Consider the following 17,749-nt stretch of genomic DNA (forward strand, 5'->3'; position numbering starts at 1 on the left):
ATATATATATATATATATATTTTCTCTTATAAAATGTATATAAAAATAACAATAGTTTGAAACGTCATCTAGAGAACACACAAGAGTACTCGTACTCTTTTTCTTTTTTTGTTATTTTATTTATTCATTTATTTATTTTTATTTTGGCTAAACAAAAAAGTGAGACAGTTCAGTACTCTTATCTTCTTGTAATACTTGTGAGAGAGTGAATACATTAGTGTTTGAACAATCAACAGTTTCTTCTTCAACTCTGCGTCTCTTATTCTTCCAAATTTCATCTACTATGGTGGGTTTCTTCCATTCACAAGAATTCAACTGTATCTAGATCTTCTGATATTTCAGGTAGGATTTCATTGCTAGCTCCATTTTTGTCTTTTTCTTTTTCATTGTTGATTCAGAGAAATCTTAATCCCAAAAATGGCATGCAAAATATCCCTTGTGTTATTCATAACTGAGTACTAGAATCTTACTCTGAAGAGCATTCTCCTTTTTTATTTTACATTCTTTGACTCAAATTACGATTTGATTGTTAACCCTATTCTTCAATTTTGCTATTTTGCTGTCTTTTTTTTCTATTTTCAAGTATAAAAGAAGAGGTAGAAGGGATAGAAGGGATAGTTCATTTTCTTGGTACAAATATGTCGAAATTTCATCCCTTTTATTTTTTTTTGGTAATATATTATTATATCTACAAATATAACCTGATGTTCCCTAATTGAAAATTGTGTGCTACCCCAGAACCTGTTCATGATGTGTTGAGGATCAAGGTTTTGAATTTCTTCAATTTGTTTTCCGTTGGTTCATCTATCTTCTAATCTTCGAGGTCTTGCTGAAGGAGATACTTTACCAGACTTCTTTGTGTATATATTTACCAACTTCTTTTTAATAGTAAGTGAGCTTGTTTTGGCTCCTTCACTAACATGATCTATTTTAAGTGAGCTTGTTTTACCAGACTTTTTCCAATGTAAGTAGAAATAATTGCTATCTTGTGGCCATATTAATTAGGAATAATTTAGCTTTTGCATTATTTTTTTGCCATTGGATTTTTTAATGAAGAATGCAATTTTAGGATCCCTGGCAATGCTCTGAAGCAACGTTACACAAATGCAATAGAAAACAAAGGAATTTGCTTAGATTATATACACCTTCTCCTTACTTTTAGCAATGATCAATCTAGTAGATAATGAATTTTTTTTCATGTTTCATTTATGATTTTTTTTTATATTCATGAGTATTGACAAGCAGTATTAAGTCTTGTTTTATGTTAAATCTTTGCTTACTGCTTAAACCAAATTAAACACATATAAGTTCAATTTCATTTTTTTCTACCTTTACAGCTTGTTTGTTGATCGTTGACAACCTCGGCACCCAAAACCTGGATTTTTTCAATCTGCATTGTTATGGCAACCTCAAGCCACCATCTGTCAACAAGTCCTCCTTCTTCATCTAAAGTGGTCATTTGTGATAAGCATATTGTCAAAAAGGGCAAAGATTTTACTCCTGAACCAGAGGCCACAAAATAAAAAATATGAAAATCTCAGGTGCTACTCCCTTTCACTATTGACGGTGTAGACTCAGATTTTGTCGGCCCTATTATCCCAAAGTTGCCAACAAAATAAATTTTTTTTCCTGGTCACCCTCAAAGAAAAACCGTTGCTTTTCAAGATTCCATTCCTATTGGATACTTCGATTCCAACAACAAGTTGTTCAGAAATCCCCAAAGGCTAACATTGGAGGTTACCGTACTTGGTTAGATAGGGTTGAAACTGAGAAGATGATCTTGTGGAAAGAGATTGAAATATATGATCTAATTCAGCTTAGTAAAAACTCTTACACTGTCAATTCAGGATTAATGGGAGGTGCTTTGTATTTCTGGAATGAGACTTCTCACAATTTTTATATCCCATATGGTATGATTACGCCTACTCTTCTGGATGTAGCTGCTATAACGGACCTACCTCCTTTAGGAGGGAAAATTTTAACTACCACCAAGTCGACCACAGGAGTTAAGTATGCCATTGATATCTCTTCTACCACTTACCAGAGTTTCATTCTCAATAACAGAGGTCAAGATGAAGCACCTGTTTCGGATAATGAGCATATTGCCTTTCTTCTCTATTGGTTGAGCGGCGTTGTTTTCTGTACCCAGAGTATTCAAGTTGAAGTCACTTATCTCCCATTGGCCATTATGTTAGCCGAAGGTAGGAAGTTGTGTTTAGCCAAATTGTTTCTAACTCGACTATATCTCACTCTGGATTGGATCACGGACCTTATGAGGGAGAAGAAGAGAATCACTAATGTTGACGGTCCTGTTTGGTTCTTTCAATTGTGGCTGTCTTCCATTTTTGAGTCTGAGCTACAACAGCGCTTGACCCAAAAAGGTCCTACAGATTCTGTAATTGCAGGACACCGTCTGCTCAACTTAGTTTTTCCGGATAAGTTAATGGCCTCACATGATAAGATGAAACACTTCTTCTGTGCATTTATTACTTACCAGAGAAAGACCACAACATCAATCTGACTCCTTTTGTTAATTGTCAAACTGATTTTGAATGGTTGACGCGATCTCTTACCCCAGCCAGGATTACACAAAAAGAAAGTATCACTATTTGGTCACAGTTCTTGACTCCCCAATTACTTTTTGCTGGATTCCCAGGTGAAGATGACCTAAGAACAGTGGTCTATATGCCAAACGCCATTTCTAGGCAATTTGGGTTAGCTCAGGTCATTCCATCTTCTTACCATCTTCAGGGGTCACACTCTTTGCACGTCAAAGCTACTTCACTAGAAGATCTGTTGCACATTCAGAAGGATAATACTTTGTGGAGACATAAATTTTACCTATTCCCTTTTAAACCTTGTCTATTGACCACATATTCATTCTTTTCTTGGTGGAAAACTTATTACTTTTCCATTAAAGTTGCTTTCAATACTTGTTGTCAAAGGATGACCACTGCTCTCATAATGCAACAAGTGAAGAGAGCATCAATCGTCAAAAAAGGTAATTAAAACTAAATTATTTGCCCATTTTGATTTCAAAAATTATGTTCCTCTTTGTGTTGTTGTTATTAATGTTATTTTCTTCATGTATAATGCCTTTTGAAAATGGCACCTATTTTAACTTTTTTTTTGTTACAGAGGAAAAAACCACCTCTCTTACTACCAATCCTTCTTTGAGAAAGACTTCTGGTAGGCTTGTAAGAAAAAAAAAACCCAATTTTACTTACTCAAGCCGCCGGATAAAGAGAAGACTTGAACCAATTACAGTGTCAACATCTTCAAATAGTGGTGATGAGGATGACACATCAAATGAATCTGATGGCAACCTTGATGGATTGGAGGTCTCTCAGAAAAATGAAGAGGAAAACGAAAGCAACTCGTCTAGTGATAAAGTAGTGAGTAAATCCTCTTCGGAAGACAATGATGTTGATACCCTTAGCCTCAGTAGTCAACTTGCTTCTCATGTATTTTTATATATTCTCACATCCTCTATATTAAAAATAGCATTATCTGGAAGAACTTAAATGATGATGATGACTCTCATGCCGATTTTTAATCTCATTAATTACCTTTGTTCTCATTTCACTTCTTGCCTTAGGTCACTGTGGCTCCTACCATTTCTTTGATTGTGCCTAGCACTAAAAATCGGATGGCTGCCACATCTGACAAGCCTACACCTAAAACTAATGCTAAGAAGGTATGACATGTCATTTAGCCTGATCATGAATATCTCTTTCTTGTTTTTTCTTATATATATATATATATATATATATATATGTATGTATGTATGTATGTATGTATGTATGTATGTATGTATGTATGTATGTATGTATGTATGTATGTATGTATGTATGTTGACACCTTCTTTTGTATCTTTTTTTAGCTTCAAAATTATGAAATCTTTCCGAGTGAGCGGTCAGAAAAACAAATACAAATCACTTCCATTCATGCTCAGACCCCTAATGTAGTGAATGATTTGTTGGCTGACTTAGAAAGTCTGAATGAAGCATATGCATGTAATATGGATACACAGAAGGCCATAGTTGAGTCTTGTTCAACCATTCAAAGTTACCTTCCAACAGAGCAACCCCATACTACACCTCCCACAACTAAGACTGCTGACGAATCCATTCTACTTCCATTGACCCAACAGCTCGGTGTCATTCAATCCAAACCTGTTGGTGCACGAATCCCCACACTTTCGTACAGTTGTACCAGCAAGTGCACTGGGTCGTCCAAGTAATACCTGAGCGAGTCAGGGTCGATCCCACGAGAATTGTGGTTTGAAGCAAGTTATGGTTATCTTGCAGGTCTTAGTCAGGCGTATAGAAGAATTGAATTTGGAAGATGGAATTATAATGATAATCTTAAAACCTAGATAAATGTCTGAGATGGATGAGGCTTGGAGTTGTTTTGTCTTTCTGAATTAACTCTGGTATTACTGTCTTCTTTACTTGTGAATGATCTCTTCTATGGAATGCTGTATGTGATCAACGCCATGGGCCGTGGTCATTGATCTCCTCTGCTACAGATTGAACGTCATTGGTCGTGGTCATCCAATCTGATGAAGGGTGAAGCTCTAGCAGTTCATTCTCTTGGCGATCCTACTCAAAATGCCACGGACAAGGTCGAATCTTCCGGATCAGAGAATGCTGCTTCTTTGGATTCTAGCCTATACCACGGAGACCCTAATCTCTCTGAAAATTGGCTGAACTGGTGTCTTGAGAAATCCCCAACGAAGTCGTGGATTAGCCGTATGAGATGTATAAACATAGTTGTTGGTTCGCGCTTTCCAATCACGTATTCACATGAACCCAAGTAGACGCGGGTGTTTGTCAAGCACGTTCGTCTTAGTATGATGAATAAAGCTGATTGTCACTGATCATCCTATTCACTATGTTGAAGAGCGAGTATACATCTTAGAAATAAATCAAACATGGATCGAAGAAGAAATAGTAATACTTTTATTAAATCATAGGACTCAGCAGGGCTTCTCTCCTCAACCTAGGAGGTTTAGAAACTCATACTGAAAGGAAAATACAATGGTAAAAATGTGTATGCTGAATGAGATAGTGTATGATTCCTAAATTACATAAATCTAATCCCTTAAATACTAAACAATGACTAGTAAGGGTAAAACAGTCTTTCTAGTGCTAAAATCTACTTCAGGGGCCCACTTGGTAAGTGTTTGGGCTAAGCTTTGATGAGATCTACGTGATATGAGGCTCCTAGGGCGTTGATCGCTGGTTAGGGGGTCCTCTCTGGGTGTTTGGACGCTGGGCTCTGCTCTTTGGGCACTGGACGCCTAGAAGGGGGCAGGTAGCTGGCGTTGGACGCCAGTTTTGGGCCTTCTAATATGAAGCAAAGTATGGACTATTATACATTTATGGAAAGATCTGAAAGTCAGATTTTTATAGCCGTTAAGAACGCTCCATTTGGACTTCTATAGCTCCAAAAAAGCTCTTTCGAGTGCAATGAGGTCAAATCCGGACAGCATCTGCAGTGCTTTCTCTGTCTCTGAATCATATTTTTGCTCCAACTCTTCAATTTCAGTCAGAAAATACCTGAAATTGCACGAAAACACAAAAACTTATAGTAGAATCCAAAAATGTGAATTTAACACTAAAACCTATAAAACCTTAATAAAAACTAAACAAAATATACTAAAAACTATATGAAAACTATGCCAAAAAGCGTATAAAATATCCGCTCATCACCTGTTTTGACACTTGCCACCGATCCACACTTTAAGGCTCAGCTTTCTGATATTCTTCAAACTTTTTCAATTACACCACATCCTTTGACTATTGATCCTTTGTTGGCTCGTTTGCAAAAAGTTTATGAGGACATTTATACCAAATTTCCAGATTTTCAAGCAGCTATCTCATCATATCAACAATCAATTGAAGCTCTTTCTAAGTTAAAACAAGACACGTCCTCTTTTGAGATTGCCAAAACTACCCTGGCTGCCCATATTTCAAAAGTTAAAAACCGGGCTCATGAGTTATCTGAGGAGATTCGAGACTTGGAACAATAGCTGACTGTTGATAAACCACTATTTTATGGTTTATCTTGTGCTCAATTGAGTGAATTTTATCAACTCTTTACCCACTTATTCATACTATTTGCATGGTTTTACATTTACCTTCCTAATTATGTGCTTTGATTGAAAGCATGCTTCTTTGGCCTTAAGTTCCCTATGTTTAATCTTCTCTTATTACCATTAGATGCCTTGATATGTGTGTTAAGTGTTTTCAGAGATTAACTGTCAAGAGAGAAGCAAAAAATAGGCTGGATGCTATTTTGATAAAGAATGAGGGTCAATTTGCCAAAGCAAGCAGCATGCTAGACAGTAGCAATGCATCTTTACAATCACTTGAAAAGAAGATGCTTTCCTCACATGAAGTTGCAAAAGAAGCTAAGAACTTCTAAACCGCTCTCCAAACTGAAGTTACTTTCTTGATGGAGATCTTTGAAACTTAGTCTTGTATTTCTTATGCAATCTTCACTTTTTGAAATTTTAGAGTTTTGTTTATTACTTGCTTTTGTATACACTCTATCCTTATTTTGGAGACTGGTCAGCACTTGCTATTTTTTGGGAAGTTATTACATTATTTCACACTAAACTAATTATTAATATCACAGTGACCACTTTTATATTTCATTTGGGATGACCTCCATATCTATCCATGTCAGGTTGCACTGGTGCATGCCATCTTGTGTGCATTTGCCTCAAGTGCTGTCAAATTAAATCAAATGTGCATTTTATTGACATGCCTCTAGCTTCATACAGGTTTATTCACTAAACTTTTAGTTCTATATGTTGGCATGTACTATTCTGCACTCACAAAATGATAAGTTATTTTCTGTATTGACTCTTATTTTAAATTAATGCTTTGGACACATATTTGTCTCATAATCTTAATGCTTTACACTGTTAATAGAACTTGCAATTCAGAGAAATCACAAGGATATGTTAGCTTTTACAAATTGAATTGCAAATATTAGTTAGCTCTTTATTTTTTTCTTTGACACTTCAATTGGATATTTTCGTATCCTTAAATATGTAGAATGTTTATCTCATACATGCCTGGCCTATATATTTTTAAATATTTGTCATTTATTGAAGGAATTCTTCTTCCTGATTTGACTTCAATAATCTTATAGGCATTTTCAGAATAAATCTTGTCAACTACATAAGGTCCTTCTCAAGTTGGAGACCACTTACCATAAGATTTTTTTTTCTATAGGCAAAATTGTTTTCCACACTAAATCTCTAACTGCAAATGTCTTTGCTTTAACACGGCAGTTGTATGATTTTGACATAATCTCTTTTTGTCGAATCACCTGCTCTAAAACTCTCCACCTTTCGTCATCTAGTTCATTGAACTCATCATACAAAGAATTCCAATAATCTACTACTGGTATCTCATCTTGTCTATCCATCCTTATACTTTGCAAATTAATATCAATTGGCAACATCGCATCATGACCGTAAACTAACTTATATAGGGTGGTCCCAGTAGAACCTCTTGGAGAATTTCAGTAAGCCTAAAGAACTTGACTGAGAGTTTGGTGCCAATTTCTTGGCTGCCTTCCAATGTGTTTTTTAATTAATGCAATCAAAATTTTATTTGCTACCTCCACTTGTCCATTCACTTGGGCATAATACGGTGTAGAAGAAAGCATTTTTATATCCCTAAATTTGGCATATTCCATGACATTTTTCCCAATAAACATAGTTCCTTGATTAGTGGTAATAGACTGAGGAATTCCAAATCTATGCATAATATGCTCCTCAATAAAATCAATTATTTCATTGTAAGTCACCTCCCTTAAAGGGATAGCCTCTACCTATTTAGAAAAATAATCTACACTAACCAAAATGAACTTATGACCTTTGGAAGAAGGTGGGTGAATCTGACTGATCAGATCTAAAGCCTAACCTCTAAACGGCCATGGCTTAACTATAACATGCAATTCTGACACTGGAATATGTTGAAGGCTTCCACGTTTTTGGCATTCTTCACAAGACCTAGCATAATTTATACAATCTCTTTGAATAGTTGGCCAATACAATCTTCTCCTATTTATCACCTATTTCATTTTTTTTCTTGACTGATGGGCACCACAAATTCCCTCGTGCACTTAGTAAGAGCCAAATACACTTCTTTTTCTCCCAAACATGTCAAGAGGTTTCTATCAACAAATTTCTTAAATAAGACATTATTCATTAGAACATAACTTTGAGCTCTATATTTAAGTTTTCTATTGACACTGAGACTTGAATTTTCTAGATATTCCATAATTGGTACTCTCCAATCTTCTGGGTCTAGTTTTTCTAATGACAACACTTCTCTTTTTTTTCAAAGGCATAAATATGTCCTTTATCCTTACCAATTTTTCTAGTGTTGAGGGCTTGATCTTATATCTTGAAGCAATTTGAGCTAATTCATTTGCTTCTTGATTTAACTCTCTTGGAATATGCCTTAAAATAACATTGTCAAATTCGCTCAACAACTTTGTAGCTACATTGAAATACTTTCTTAAATTTTCACTAACACACCTATATTCAAGTGATACTTGACGGACTACAAGCTGTGAATCTCCAAAAATTTCCACATTTTTAACTCCTCTTTCTAATAATAACTCCAGTCCCATTATTAACGCTTCATACTCTGCCTCATTGTTGGAACATGAATAATTCGATTCAAAGAGGAATTTACTTGGCTCGCCGCTTGGAGAAATAATTAAAATTCCTATACCAACACCACCCTTATGGCATGAACCGTCAAAATATAATTTCCAAGGTACTAAACCAACAAAATCCAGTAAACTCTCATCAATGTCAATACAATGATGGTCAACCAGAAAATCAGCTAGAACCTGACCCTTAACGGCTCTTGTAGGAACAAAATGTAAAGAAAATTCCGTTAAGGCCAACATCTATTTTCCTAGTCTACCATGCAATATTGGAGAAGACAACATATATTTAAGAACATAAAACTTAGAAATTACATAAACATTCCTAGGAATCAAATAGTACTTAAGTTTTAAACAAGAAAAATATAAAGCTAAACAAAGTTTCTCAATTAGAGAATAACGGCTATGAACATCATTTAGCACACGACTTAGGTAATAAATCACTCTTTCGTTGCCATTCTCATCTTCTTGAGCCAGCATTCCACCAATTGTTACTTCAGAAGCTGACACATAAAGTTTTAGAGGTGCTTCGTGCCTTGGAGGTGTCATAATAGGAGGATTAGTCAAATACTGCTTGATGTTGTCAAAAGCTTCTTGATGCTTTGTTTTTCATTGGAACTCTTCATCTTTTTTCAACTTGATCAGAGGCAGAAAAACCTTGGTTTTTCCTGACATATTGAAAATGAACCTTCTGAGGTAATTGACTTTCCCTAAAAATGCTTGCAGTTGGTTTTTGTTAGCTGGAGGAGGAGCCTCTAAAATAGCCTTTGCCTTATTTTTGTCAATTTCAATCCCTTTTTTCTGTACCAAGAAAATTTCCTATACTCACACCAAAAGCACATTGCAAGGGATTCATTTTCAATTTATGCTTTCTCATTCTTTCAAATGCTTTTTTAAAAGAACTGAACTCCTTACAATGTGTTCCTAAAGCTCTATTTATAGACTAACCTAATGTCAGCTGACAGTTACCTTTTGTACACCACTTGCGAAAATTTTGAATTGCCCCGTAACTGTTTCCGCACTTCTTGCTTGATGTCAATTTCAAAAATTAAATAAATAACCAAACTGTCAAATGACCTAATTTAATTAAAATAAATATAAATATTATATATGGAGACATCACCATGTAACTAATTATTTCTTTTTATAATTTTCTTATAAAAATCATATTTGGTCTAACAATGGGAGCACATAAAAATTTGAAATATAATTATAATTTAAATAACTTTATCCCATACAGAACTCAATAGAGATGAATTGATTGGTTGGATGATTCCTATTAAGAGTCAATCCAACGTAACCGTATTAATAGTGGGCAATTTAACAGTGCACTTATGTGCTTTCAAAGTAAACGTGCTAACGTGATAAATGGATAGTCCCACTTTAGAAAAATAGTTATTACATATTTCCGATGAATTTTATCCCATGGAAATACAGAGGGAATTTTAGAGGAATTTTTTTGTCAGAAAATAAAAAAATGAATTAGCATAAATTACAGACGAAAAATAGAATCCGTCGATAATTCTGTCAGTAAATTTTTTTTGTGGAAAATAGTTACAGACGGAAAATCCGTCTGTAATTAAATAAACAAAACGCTGCATTTTATTAAATTATTACAGATGGAAAATCCGTCTGTAATTTAAAATTTTCTGTCGGAAATATATTAGAATAAGGAGATGGGTCACTTTGGTTCCAATACTTCAGTTCACTTTTTTTTCACATTCTCCTTGAATTACTCCCATGCCTTCTCTCTCTCCATTAAAGATGTGACGTCCTCCACTGTCGCCGCCGCCGCCGCCGCTCGCGTCGCACGAGCTCCTTCCACCGCCGCTCTCAATGCGTTTGCTCCTTTCGTCGTCACACGAGCTCTCTCGGCCGTGCTCTTGTCTTACGAGCTCCCTCCGCCACCGCTCTCGCGCTGTTTCTTCTCTTCTCGCCAGAGGTTTGTCATCGTCTCTTCTCGTCGCTGTTAGTTCAGGTAGGCCTCCACCTTCTTCTCGTCTCTAGCCCTAACCCTTCCATTGTGATTCTGTTCCGATTTCATTATCCCTAGCCCTAACCCTGTCCCTTCCCTGTTTTTCTTAACCCTAATTCTCGTCCCTTAACCCTAATTTTCCGTTTGTTCTCTCCGGTTTAGAATTATGTTATGTGGATCGATTTTAATCCTAATTTGTTTTTTTCAGGTCCGCTGAAGGTTACACCATTTATGGTCGAGTGAAGATCCCCAGCAGTATGCTTTGTTTTTCTTTTTTGTCACTCTGATTTTTATTTTCTTACTTTTTACTTAATTCAAAATCTAATTGTTGGATGGTGACTGATGCGAATAACCATTGCATTCGAATTGGCAGATTTTTTATATTTTGTTCAATAAACTTTATATGAACTAAAGCTTTCAACTTTAATATGTAGATGCACTAAAGCACTTTAATATGTGAGATTGACTTTGAATTGTTGATGGGACTGGTAATGGTACTTGGGGTCATATGTCAGTTCAAGTTGTTCATATTGTTTTGGAGTTCACACCAAAATCAAGTTTGATTTAGTCATTCAGAATTCATCTAATTTGAAGCTTTGGTTGGCCTATAGTATCAATTGTAATTTGAAATATTTAGGAAGATGGCTGTCAGAGCCTGTTAGCATTTTTGGTGTCATTTCATTTACTTAGGTGTATCTGATAATGTTAATTGAATGGAATTCAGCAAGGTTTTGCTAGAGTTCATTATGGTGTGCATCCATTCCTTTGTGTGCATCCATTTCTTGCATCCATTTCTTGTTAATGGTGTGCATAAATTTGTTTGCAGATTTAGGAACAAAAGACTATATAATTCCCGGAAAAGTGTCGAATGTCAAAGTCATACTCAATGGTGGTCAGAAAGTTACTTTTTTGAGGCCTGATGGATATTTCTCATTGTATCCTTTAATTTACATCTTCATTTTAAACTCATTTCAATTTGCATGATAACTGCTATTGCAATACTTCAAGTCATGTTTAATTTGATCTCTCTTTGCTGTCCTGATATTGCTTTTGCAAAGTTATAGTTAATGATAGTATTTCGTTGTTGAGCAACAAACTAGTTCCTTAACATGTTTGCTTTAAGCCACAACGTCCCAAATATTTCTTGATGGATGCTTCATGAGGTCTAAAAATTATAGCTTCTTTGATGAGTATGCAGGGCCAGGGGGACAAGGCTATTTGTGGAAACAAAACTAGGACGAATTCGAGTTTTCAAGCGGCCGCAAAGCAGGCGATTTTGGAAGTAGTTCAAGCTGCACCAAACAGCATAGGATGCTATGCAAGAGGGAAGGTTGATATTTCTGAAAGGGTAAATGAATCTACTTATATTTTGGCTAATTGTTGGAAGAGTTTGAACAGTAATTCTTGCAAAGTATGTCTTGAGAATTCTCATGAAAATTGCTGATTTCGGACTGGTATTGATTTAGAGGGGAACAAGGTCCCCTGAGCTATTTTGTATTTTATCCCAGTTTTTTTAAGCCTCACACAGTTAATGATTACTTGCAGGGTCCACCACTGGCTGGAAGGTATGACATGGGAGCTCTATGCATGCATGAGAATTTTGAAAAACTTGAAGGCCTTATCAATGATGCTATAGATAAAGGTGCTGAAATTGTTGCAAGAGGAAGTTTCGGGCCTATTGGTGGAGATGCAGTTGATCAGTGTTACCCCTCAACTGTGATTGTTAATGTGAATCACTCCATGAGATTGATTATTAATGTGATAAGAAAAATATCGCTTTCTAAAAAAGGGTAGAAAATTAATTTGTCTCAACCCTGAGGATGTATTTTTTTAGAGAAGTTTATCCAGACATGTTAGTAATAGACTTAACAAAAAAGTGTATCTACTTGAAGTATGAAGTGATTGGTTTTTTTTGTGTGTCTTAGAACACTGAAGTTCTCCGGAAGATGGGGAAGCACACAAGGATTAGCTCAGAGTGTGCCGTTCTGACAGATAGCAGGGATTCAATTCCAATTCAAAAATGGAAGTCAATTAACGCTCAGGTGGTTATTGGGACTCCTGGCACCATCAAGAAGTGGATTTCTTTCAAGAAATTGAACCTGACCAGATTGACGATTCTTGTCTTTGATGAGGCTGATCAAATGCTTGCTAAGGTAAGTTTTGCATTCTGATGAAATGTAATGCAATTGCTTTTAGTTAGGATTTAAAGTTTCATTGTAGTTTAGAATTGTAAATTGAAGTTGTGATGCTTCTCCGCTTATGTGGAGGATATAGAGGGTGAGAGCACTAGTAAGTCACTTGACTCTATGAACTGTAAATTTCCTAAACAACTATGAACAGTGTTGTTGCAGGATGGTTTTAAGGATAAGAAATAGAAAAATTCAATTCTAGCTGCCAGGTTTGTTGAACGGCCTCTCTTATAGTCTGCATGCATGTATGCAAAGTTCAATCCATTTGAGAATTCTTCTCTAGATATAAAGATGAAACATATATCCTAATTGATTGCTTTAATTAGGTTGCAAGTTGTGTTGAAGGAAAATATAATTGTTCCTTGATATTTGAGAAACTTCTTATTTGTGCAGCTGAACAATTGCATCTACTTAAATGTATTGTGCCATTGCATCTTCACGTTAATGATCTGAATCATTGCATCATTACTTGAATTGATTTATTGGCCTAGATGTAATTTCTATGCATTTAGTTCAAATATTTGGGTATACTTGTGTGAGCTGTTGATATGTATATTTTTGTTTCTTTTAATCTCCAGGTTCTTCTATTTTCTGCCACATTCAACGACATTGTCAAGAACTTTGTTGAGAGGATAGTTAAAAGGGACCATAATAAACTTTGTTAAGAAAGAATAACTTTCTTTAGATGCTGTGAAGTAGTATAAAGTGCACTGCCCTGATGAGTTGTCGAAGATTGAGGTGATAAAAGATTACATATTCGAATTAGGAGAAAATATGGGCCAAATTATCATATTCGTGCGCACGAGACAGAGTTGACGATTGACCAGCCTTGAAGTTTGGTAAATGTGGTGATTCATATCTTCAAAATTTGCTTCAGGTGCCACTCTTCACCACCACCGCTTTTAGTTTTTCAAACCTAATTTCTCTGTTTATTCTTTTGTTAATTGTTATAATTACTGTTTTTTTATTTTTTATTCATATTAATTTTTTGTATTGTTTGCTTGATGGAGTATATTTTCTTCTACGATGATAAGCTTGTTTTCTTTTTTCAAATTTTTTAAGATTTATCAATTCAATGGAGCTAATTCAAATAAGATTTATGGTTATGATGTATTCATCCTAGACTCATAGAATAAGATTTATCAATTCAATAGAGCTAATTCAAATATTCAGGAAAGAGCCAAGGCTTTGGAAGTTATCCAGTATCTGAAGGAAAAGTATCATGAAGGGAAGTGTAATGTTGCCATTGTTGGTAAGGGAACATAGTACATGTTTCCATGTCACCTTCCAAAAATCCTATTATAATTTTGTATTTTTATTTCTTTATGACAATAAAAACGTGTTTCATGTTGCAGATGATGGAAAGTTGGACACTGAGTCAGACTCAGGTGAATTTTGGGTTCTCTTTGGTGGTTTTGCTCCAATTGGAAAGAAAGGAATTAGTGATGATGATATCATTCCTGAGACAACTCCTGCCCAACTCTTTAGGTAAGTTGATTTTATTGTCATCTCCCCTTACCCTGTTTCTTCTTGATGCATGCTTCAAAAAGATATAATAGTGATATCGTCAATGATTTTTAGCTGAGATAAATCCACAACAAAGAGATTCATTGGCTACTACCTTTTAAGCATTTTGCCTAATGAGTAGATCTACTTCTCTGCTAGCAAATCAAGACAAAAAAATGACTCTTTTGTTGATTATAAAAATATTGTTTACTTTCAGATTTTACCAGCAGATGCTTGTGCTGGGCATGTGCATTTATTTTGTGCTACTTTTAAATGAACTTTTGGAGACATAAGGGAATCTTGATTAGAACTAAGTATTTAGACTGTGGTGCTGAGGTATTCGTCTGGGTTGGCCGGGTCACACAAGTTGAAGAGCGAAAAGCAGGTTGTCTTGCAGCTGAAAATTTTTGTTATCCATTATACTTCTGTTTGCCTAAATGGTTACTTCAAGATGAAGTCATTCACCAGTTGGCTAAATGATTTTTAATATGAAGATTATTTAGTAATAGTCATTGTTACAACATACCTTATTTCTTAATCTGTTACACTGACGCATCCATATCCAGCCTGGAGTTACTTTAAAGCATGCTAAAGAAGGAACAGAAAGCTCAGCTTTCTGGTTTGCTCTTGGAGAAAAACAGAGTTACACCAGCTTTCTGGTTTGCTCTGCCTTGTCTAATGCCTTTAATTCATCTTTTGATATGACATCCAGTATGGTATGGCAACATGTTTAAGATTGTATAAACTATATTTTTCTTTGTTGTTTTATAGTCAATGAAATTCAACCAAAAGTAGGTTCTCCTAATAAGAGGGTGTAGGATAATGATGAAGCATTTAAGCATATTGTATATGGTATCTTTTCTTTTGTTATTAGTGGTAAATTTAATAATTATATTTAGGTAGGTACAGGTTCAGGTTTTTTCATCTTTGCCGAAAAGAAAATTGAAGGAAAGAATATCATAGTATTTAAATTAAATTTGCCAAAAAGAAAAATGAAGGAAAGATATCATAATTTTTAAATTAAATTGAACATCTGCAAATCAAGTCACAGATCATGATGATTTCATACTCCGTTGAAACTTGCCTTTCTTTCTAATACTTTCTACTCTCACAGTCACAGGATAGATTGAATGGGCTGAATCAAGGAGGACCAAGACAAAGAGCAGAAGCTTTGGCTGCTTTAAACTCTGCATTTAAATCATCATCCGGAACCAAAAGTTCTAGCCCTAAGACAACTGGAAGAAGTCAAGGATCACCGCCACCCTCAATGTCTTCGGATGAGGACTATGATGATGATGATGATGATGATGAAGATGACATTGAAGACTATAGCTGATAGTTTTAGTATGGTTGGACAATATACTAGGAATTATAGTTGATGATCAATACATTTTGTTTATGTTTTGAATTATATTGACTTGCTTGTTTATAGTACTTCATAATACGATGAATTTGTTTATTTTTTGAAATATTATAAATATTCGAATACAAATTAGATAAAAATTTGTATTAAATTTATATTTATTTTGTATGAAAACAAGTTTATTTTGCAATTAGAAAAAATTCTATTTTACCTTACAGACGGAAAATCTGTCGAAAAATCCGTCTGTAATTACAGATGAAAAATTCGTCTAAAAATCTGTCTGTAATTACAGACGGAAAATCCGTCGAAAAGTTCGTCGCCTTTGGGAAATGGATAGAAAATTTATAGAGGGAAAATCCGTCAGTAACTTGTAAAAATTCGTCTGTAATTTTCCGACGAAAAAAAATCCGTCGGTAAATAATTTTCGACGGGACTTTTACAGAGGGACAAAATCCGTCGGTAATTTGGTCGGTAACAAAAAATATGTCTGTAATAAAGACTAAATCCGTCTATAAATCTGTCTGTATTAATCTATTTTCTAGTTGTGTCTATCCTCCATATTATTTAAAATGGACGGTTTATCTTTCCTATTATTTGAAACATTTCATTTTTATGAATTTGGTCAAATTAAAAATATTAATATTTTTATTATTTTTAAAAATTATATTTAATTATTTATAAATGCATATATCTCATTTAACGAGATAACATCTATCTCGTTTATACTGTAAATGAGACACATGCAAAATTATCTTGTTTACAGTTTAAACGAGATAAGAGAACGATATTTATTTCGGTAAATATTTTTTAAATTATTTATTTTGATAATTATTATATTTAATTTATTTATTAAGATAAAAAATCCGACACACGCACGCCCTTGTTAGATACAGTTTGGAGCATAGTTCTAAAAACCAAATCGAACCGGTTGGTTTAATCGGATTAACTGGAACCGGCCATTAGGCTGGTTTGATTAGGCTCATAAATCGCTTAGTAAAAAATTAGTCAAAAAATCGGTCGAATTGGCGGTTAACTGATGAACCGTCAGAACCGACCAATTTTTTAAAGATTTTTCGGTTCATTGTAATCCTCAAAACGACGTCGTTTCATAGTTAATTAAAAAAAACAAAAAACAAAAAACCCTAAATGGCTACCAAGACCTGCAGCCCACCCCAACCCCACTCCCACTCCCACTCCCACTCCCACTCCCTCGTCCCTTCCTCTCTAAAACTGAAGAAATTGAAATTGAAAGAAAAAAAACCCTAGCCACCCACAGCGACCGTAGCCACCCACTGCCACCCAACCCGTAGCCACCGCATCCCCCACATCCCCGCATCGTTGTCATCGGCGAACCCTTCTCTCCCTTCTCTCTCTGTCGCCCTCTTTGTCGTCTCTCTGTCGCTGCTCCTCACCGTGGGTCGTCGTCGTCGCTTCTCTGCTCCTCGCCGTGGGTCGTCGTCGTCGCTTCTCCACTCCTCGCCGTGGGTTGGTGTCGCCGCTTCTCCGTTTCTCCCCAGCGTCGTTTTTGCTTCTCCCGTCCTCGTCGTTTCTGCTTCTCCCTTCCTCGCCGACGTCATTTCTGCGTCTCTTCTCCACACCGTGTCTCGCCGTCGTTACTTCTCTTTTCCGTGTGGGGTCTTGCAGTCGCAGTTTATTTCCGGCCAAAATTTTCCAATTCTCAACCCTCAGGTCTCAAGTCTCAGACTAACTCTTTCTGACTCTATTCCTCTGAAATCTGAAATTTATTTTGAATATACATATTATGTATTATCATGGTTCTAAAAATCGGATTGGACCGGCTAGTCGAACCAATTCAACCGGAATCCGACAATAAAAACGGTTCAATCCGATACTTATAACCATTGGAGAAAAAATCGCTTAAAAACCGTCGAACCGACCGGTTATTAGTTGGTTGGACCGGACTGATAACCGGCCGGTTCGAATAAAACGACGCCGTTTTGTTTATTTGAAAAAAAAAAAAACAAAACAAAAGCAGAGCCATTCGTGAACCAA

General features: G+C 35.5%; 1 protein-coding gene and 2 long non-coding RNA genes across 5 annotated transcripts; 2 read left to right on the forward strand and 1 right to left on the reverse strand.

Annotated features, from left to right (window-relative positions):
• LOC110263288 lies at positions 5,871-12,352 on the reverse strand. The gene is made up of 3 exons (XR_002348680.1): positions 12,218-12,352; positions 12,075-12,081; positions 5,871-5,883 (listed from the first exon to the last, which is right to left on the reverse strand). It is a non-coding gene; the product is annotated as an uncharacterized LOC110263288 (long non-coding RNA).
• On the forward strand, positions 10,435-12,273 carry LOC107648649. 2 transcript variants are annotated; one of them, XR_001622016.2, is made up of 5 exons: positions 10,446-10,681; positions 10,887-10,933; positions 11,505-11,613; positions 11,802-12,008; positions 12,224-12,273. It is a non-coding gene; the product is annotated as an uncharacterized LOC107648649 (long non-coding RNA). The 2 variants fall into 2 exon arrangements; XR_002348679.1 differs by having other exon boundaries at positions 10,435-10,681; positions 11,505-12,008.
• Positions 13,036-15,804, forward strand: LOC110263287 (villin-2-like). 2 transcript variants are annotated; one of them, XR_002348678.1, is made up of 4 exons: positions 13,036-13,076; positions 13,446-14,119; positions 14,223-14,355; positions 15,488-15,804. XR_002348678.1 is itself a non-coding variant. In XM_021104392.1 (2 exons), exons 1-2 carry the CDS (start codon positions 15,075-15,077, stop codon positions 15,707-15,709), a joined length of 237 nt encoding a protein of 78 aa, XP_020960051.1. In that variant the 5' UTR covers positions 15,005-15,074; the 3' UTR covers positions 15,710-15,804. The 2 variants fall into 2 exon arrangements, 1 of the variants encoding a protein (XP_020960051.1); XM_021104392.1 differs by lacking the exons at positions 13,036-13,076; positions 13,446-14,119; positions 14,223-14,355 and adding an exon at positions 15,005-15,089.

Source organism: Arachis ipaensis, chromosome B06 (assembly GCF_000816755.2).
Source record: "Arachis ipaensis cultivar K30076 chromosome B06, Araip1.1, whole genome shotgun sequence".
In the NCBI taxonomy this organism is placed as follows: Eukaryota; Viridiplantae; Streptophyta; class Magnoliopsida; order Fabales; family Fabaceae; genus Arachis; species Arachis ipaensis.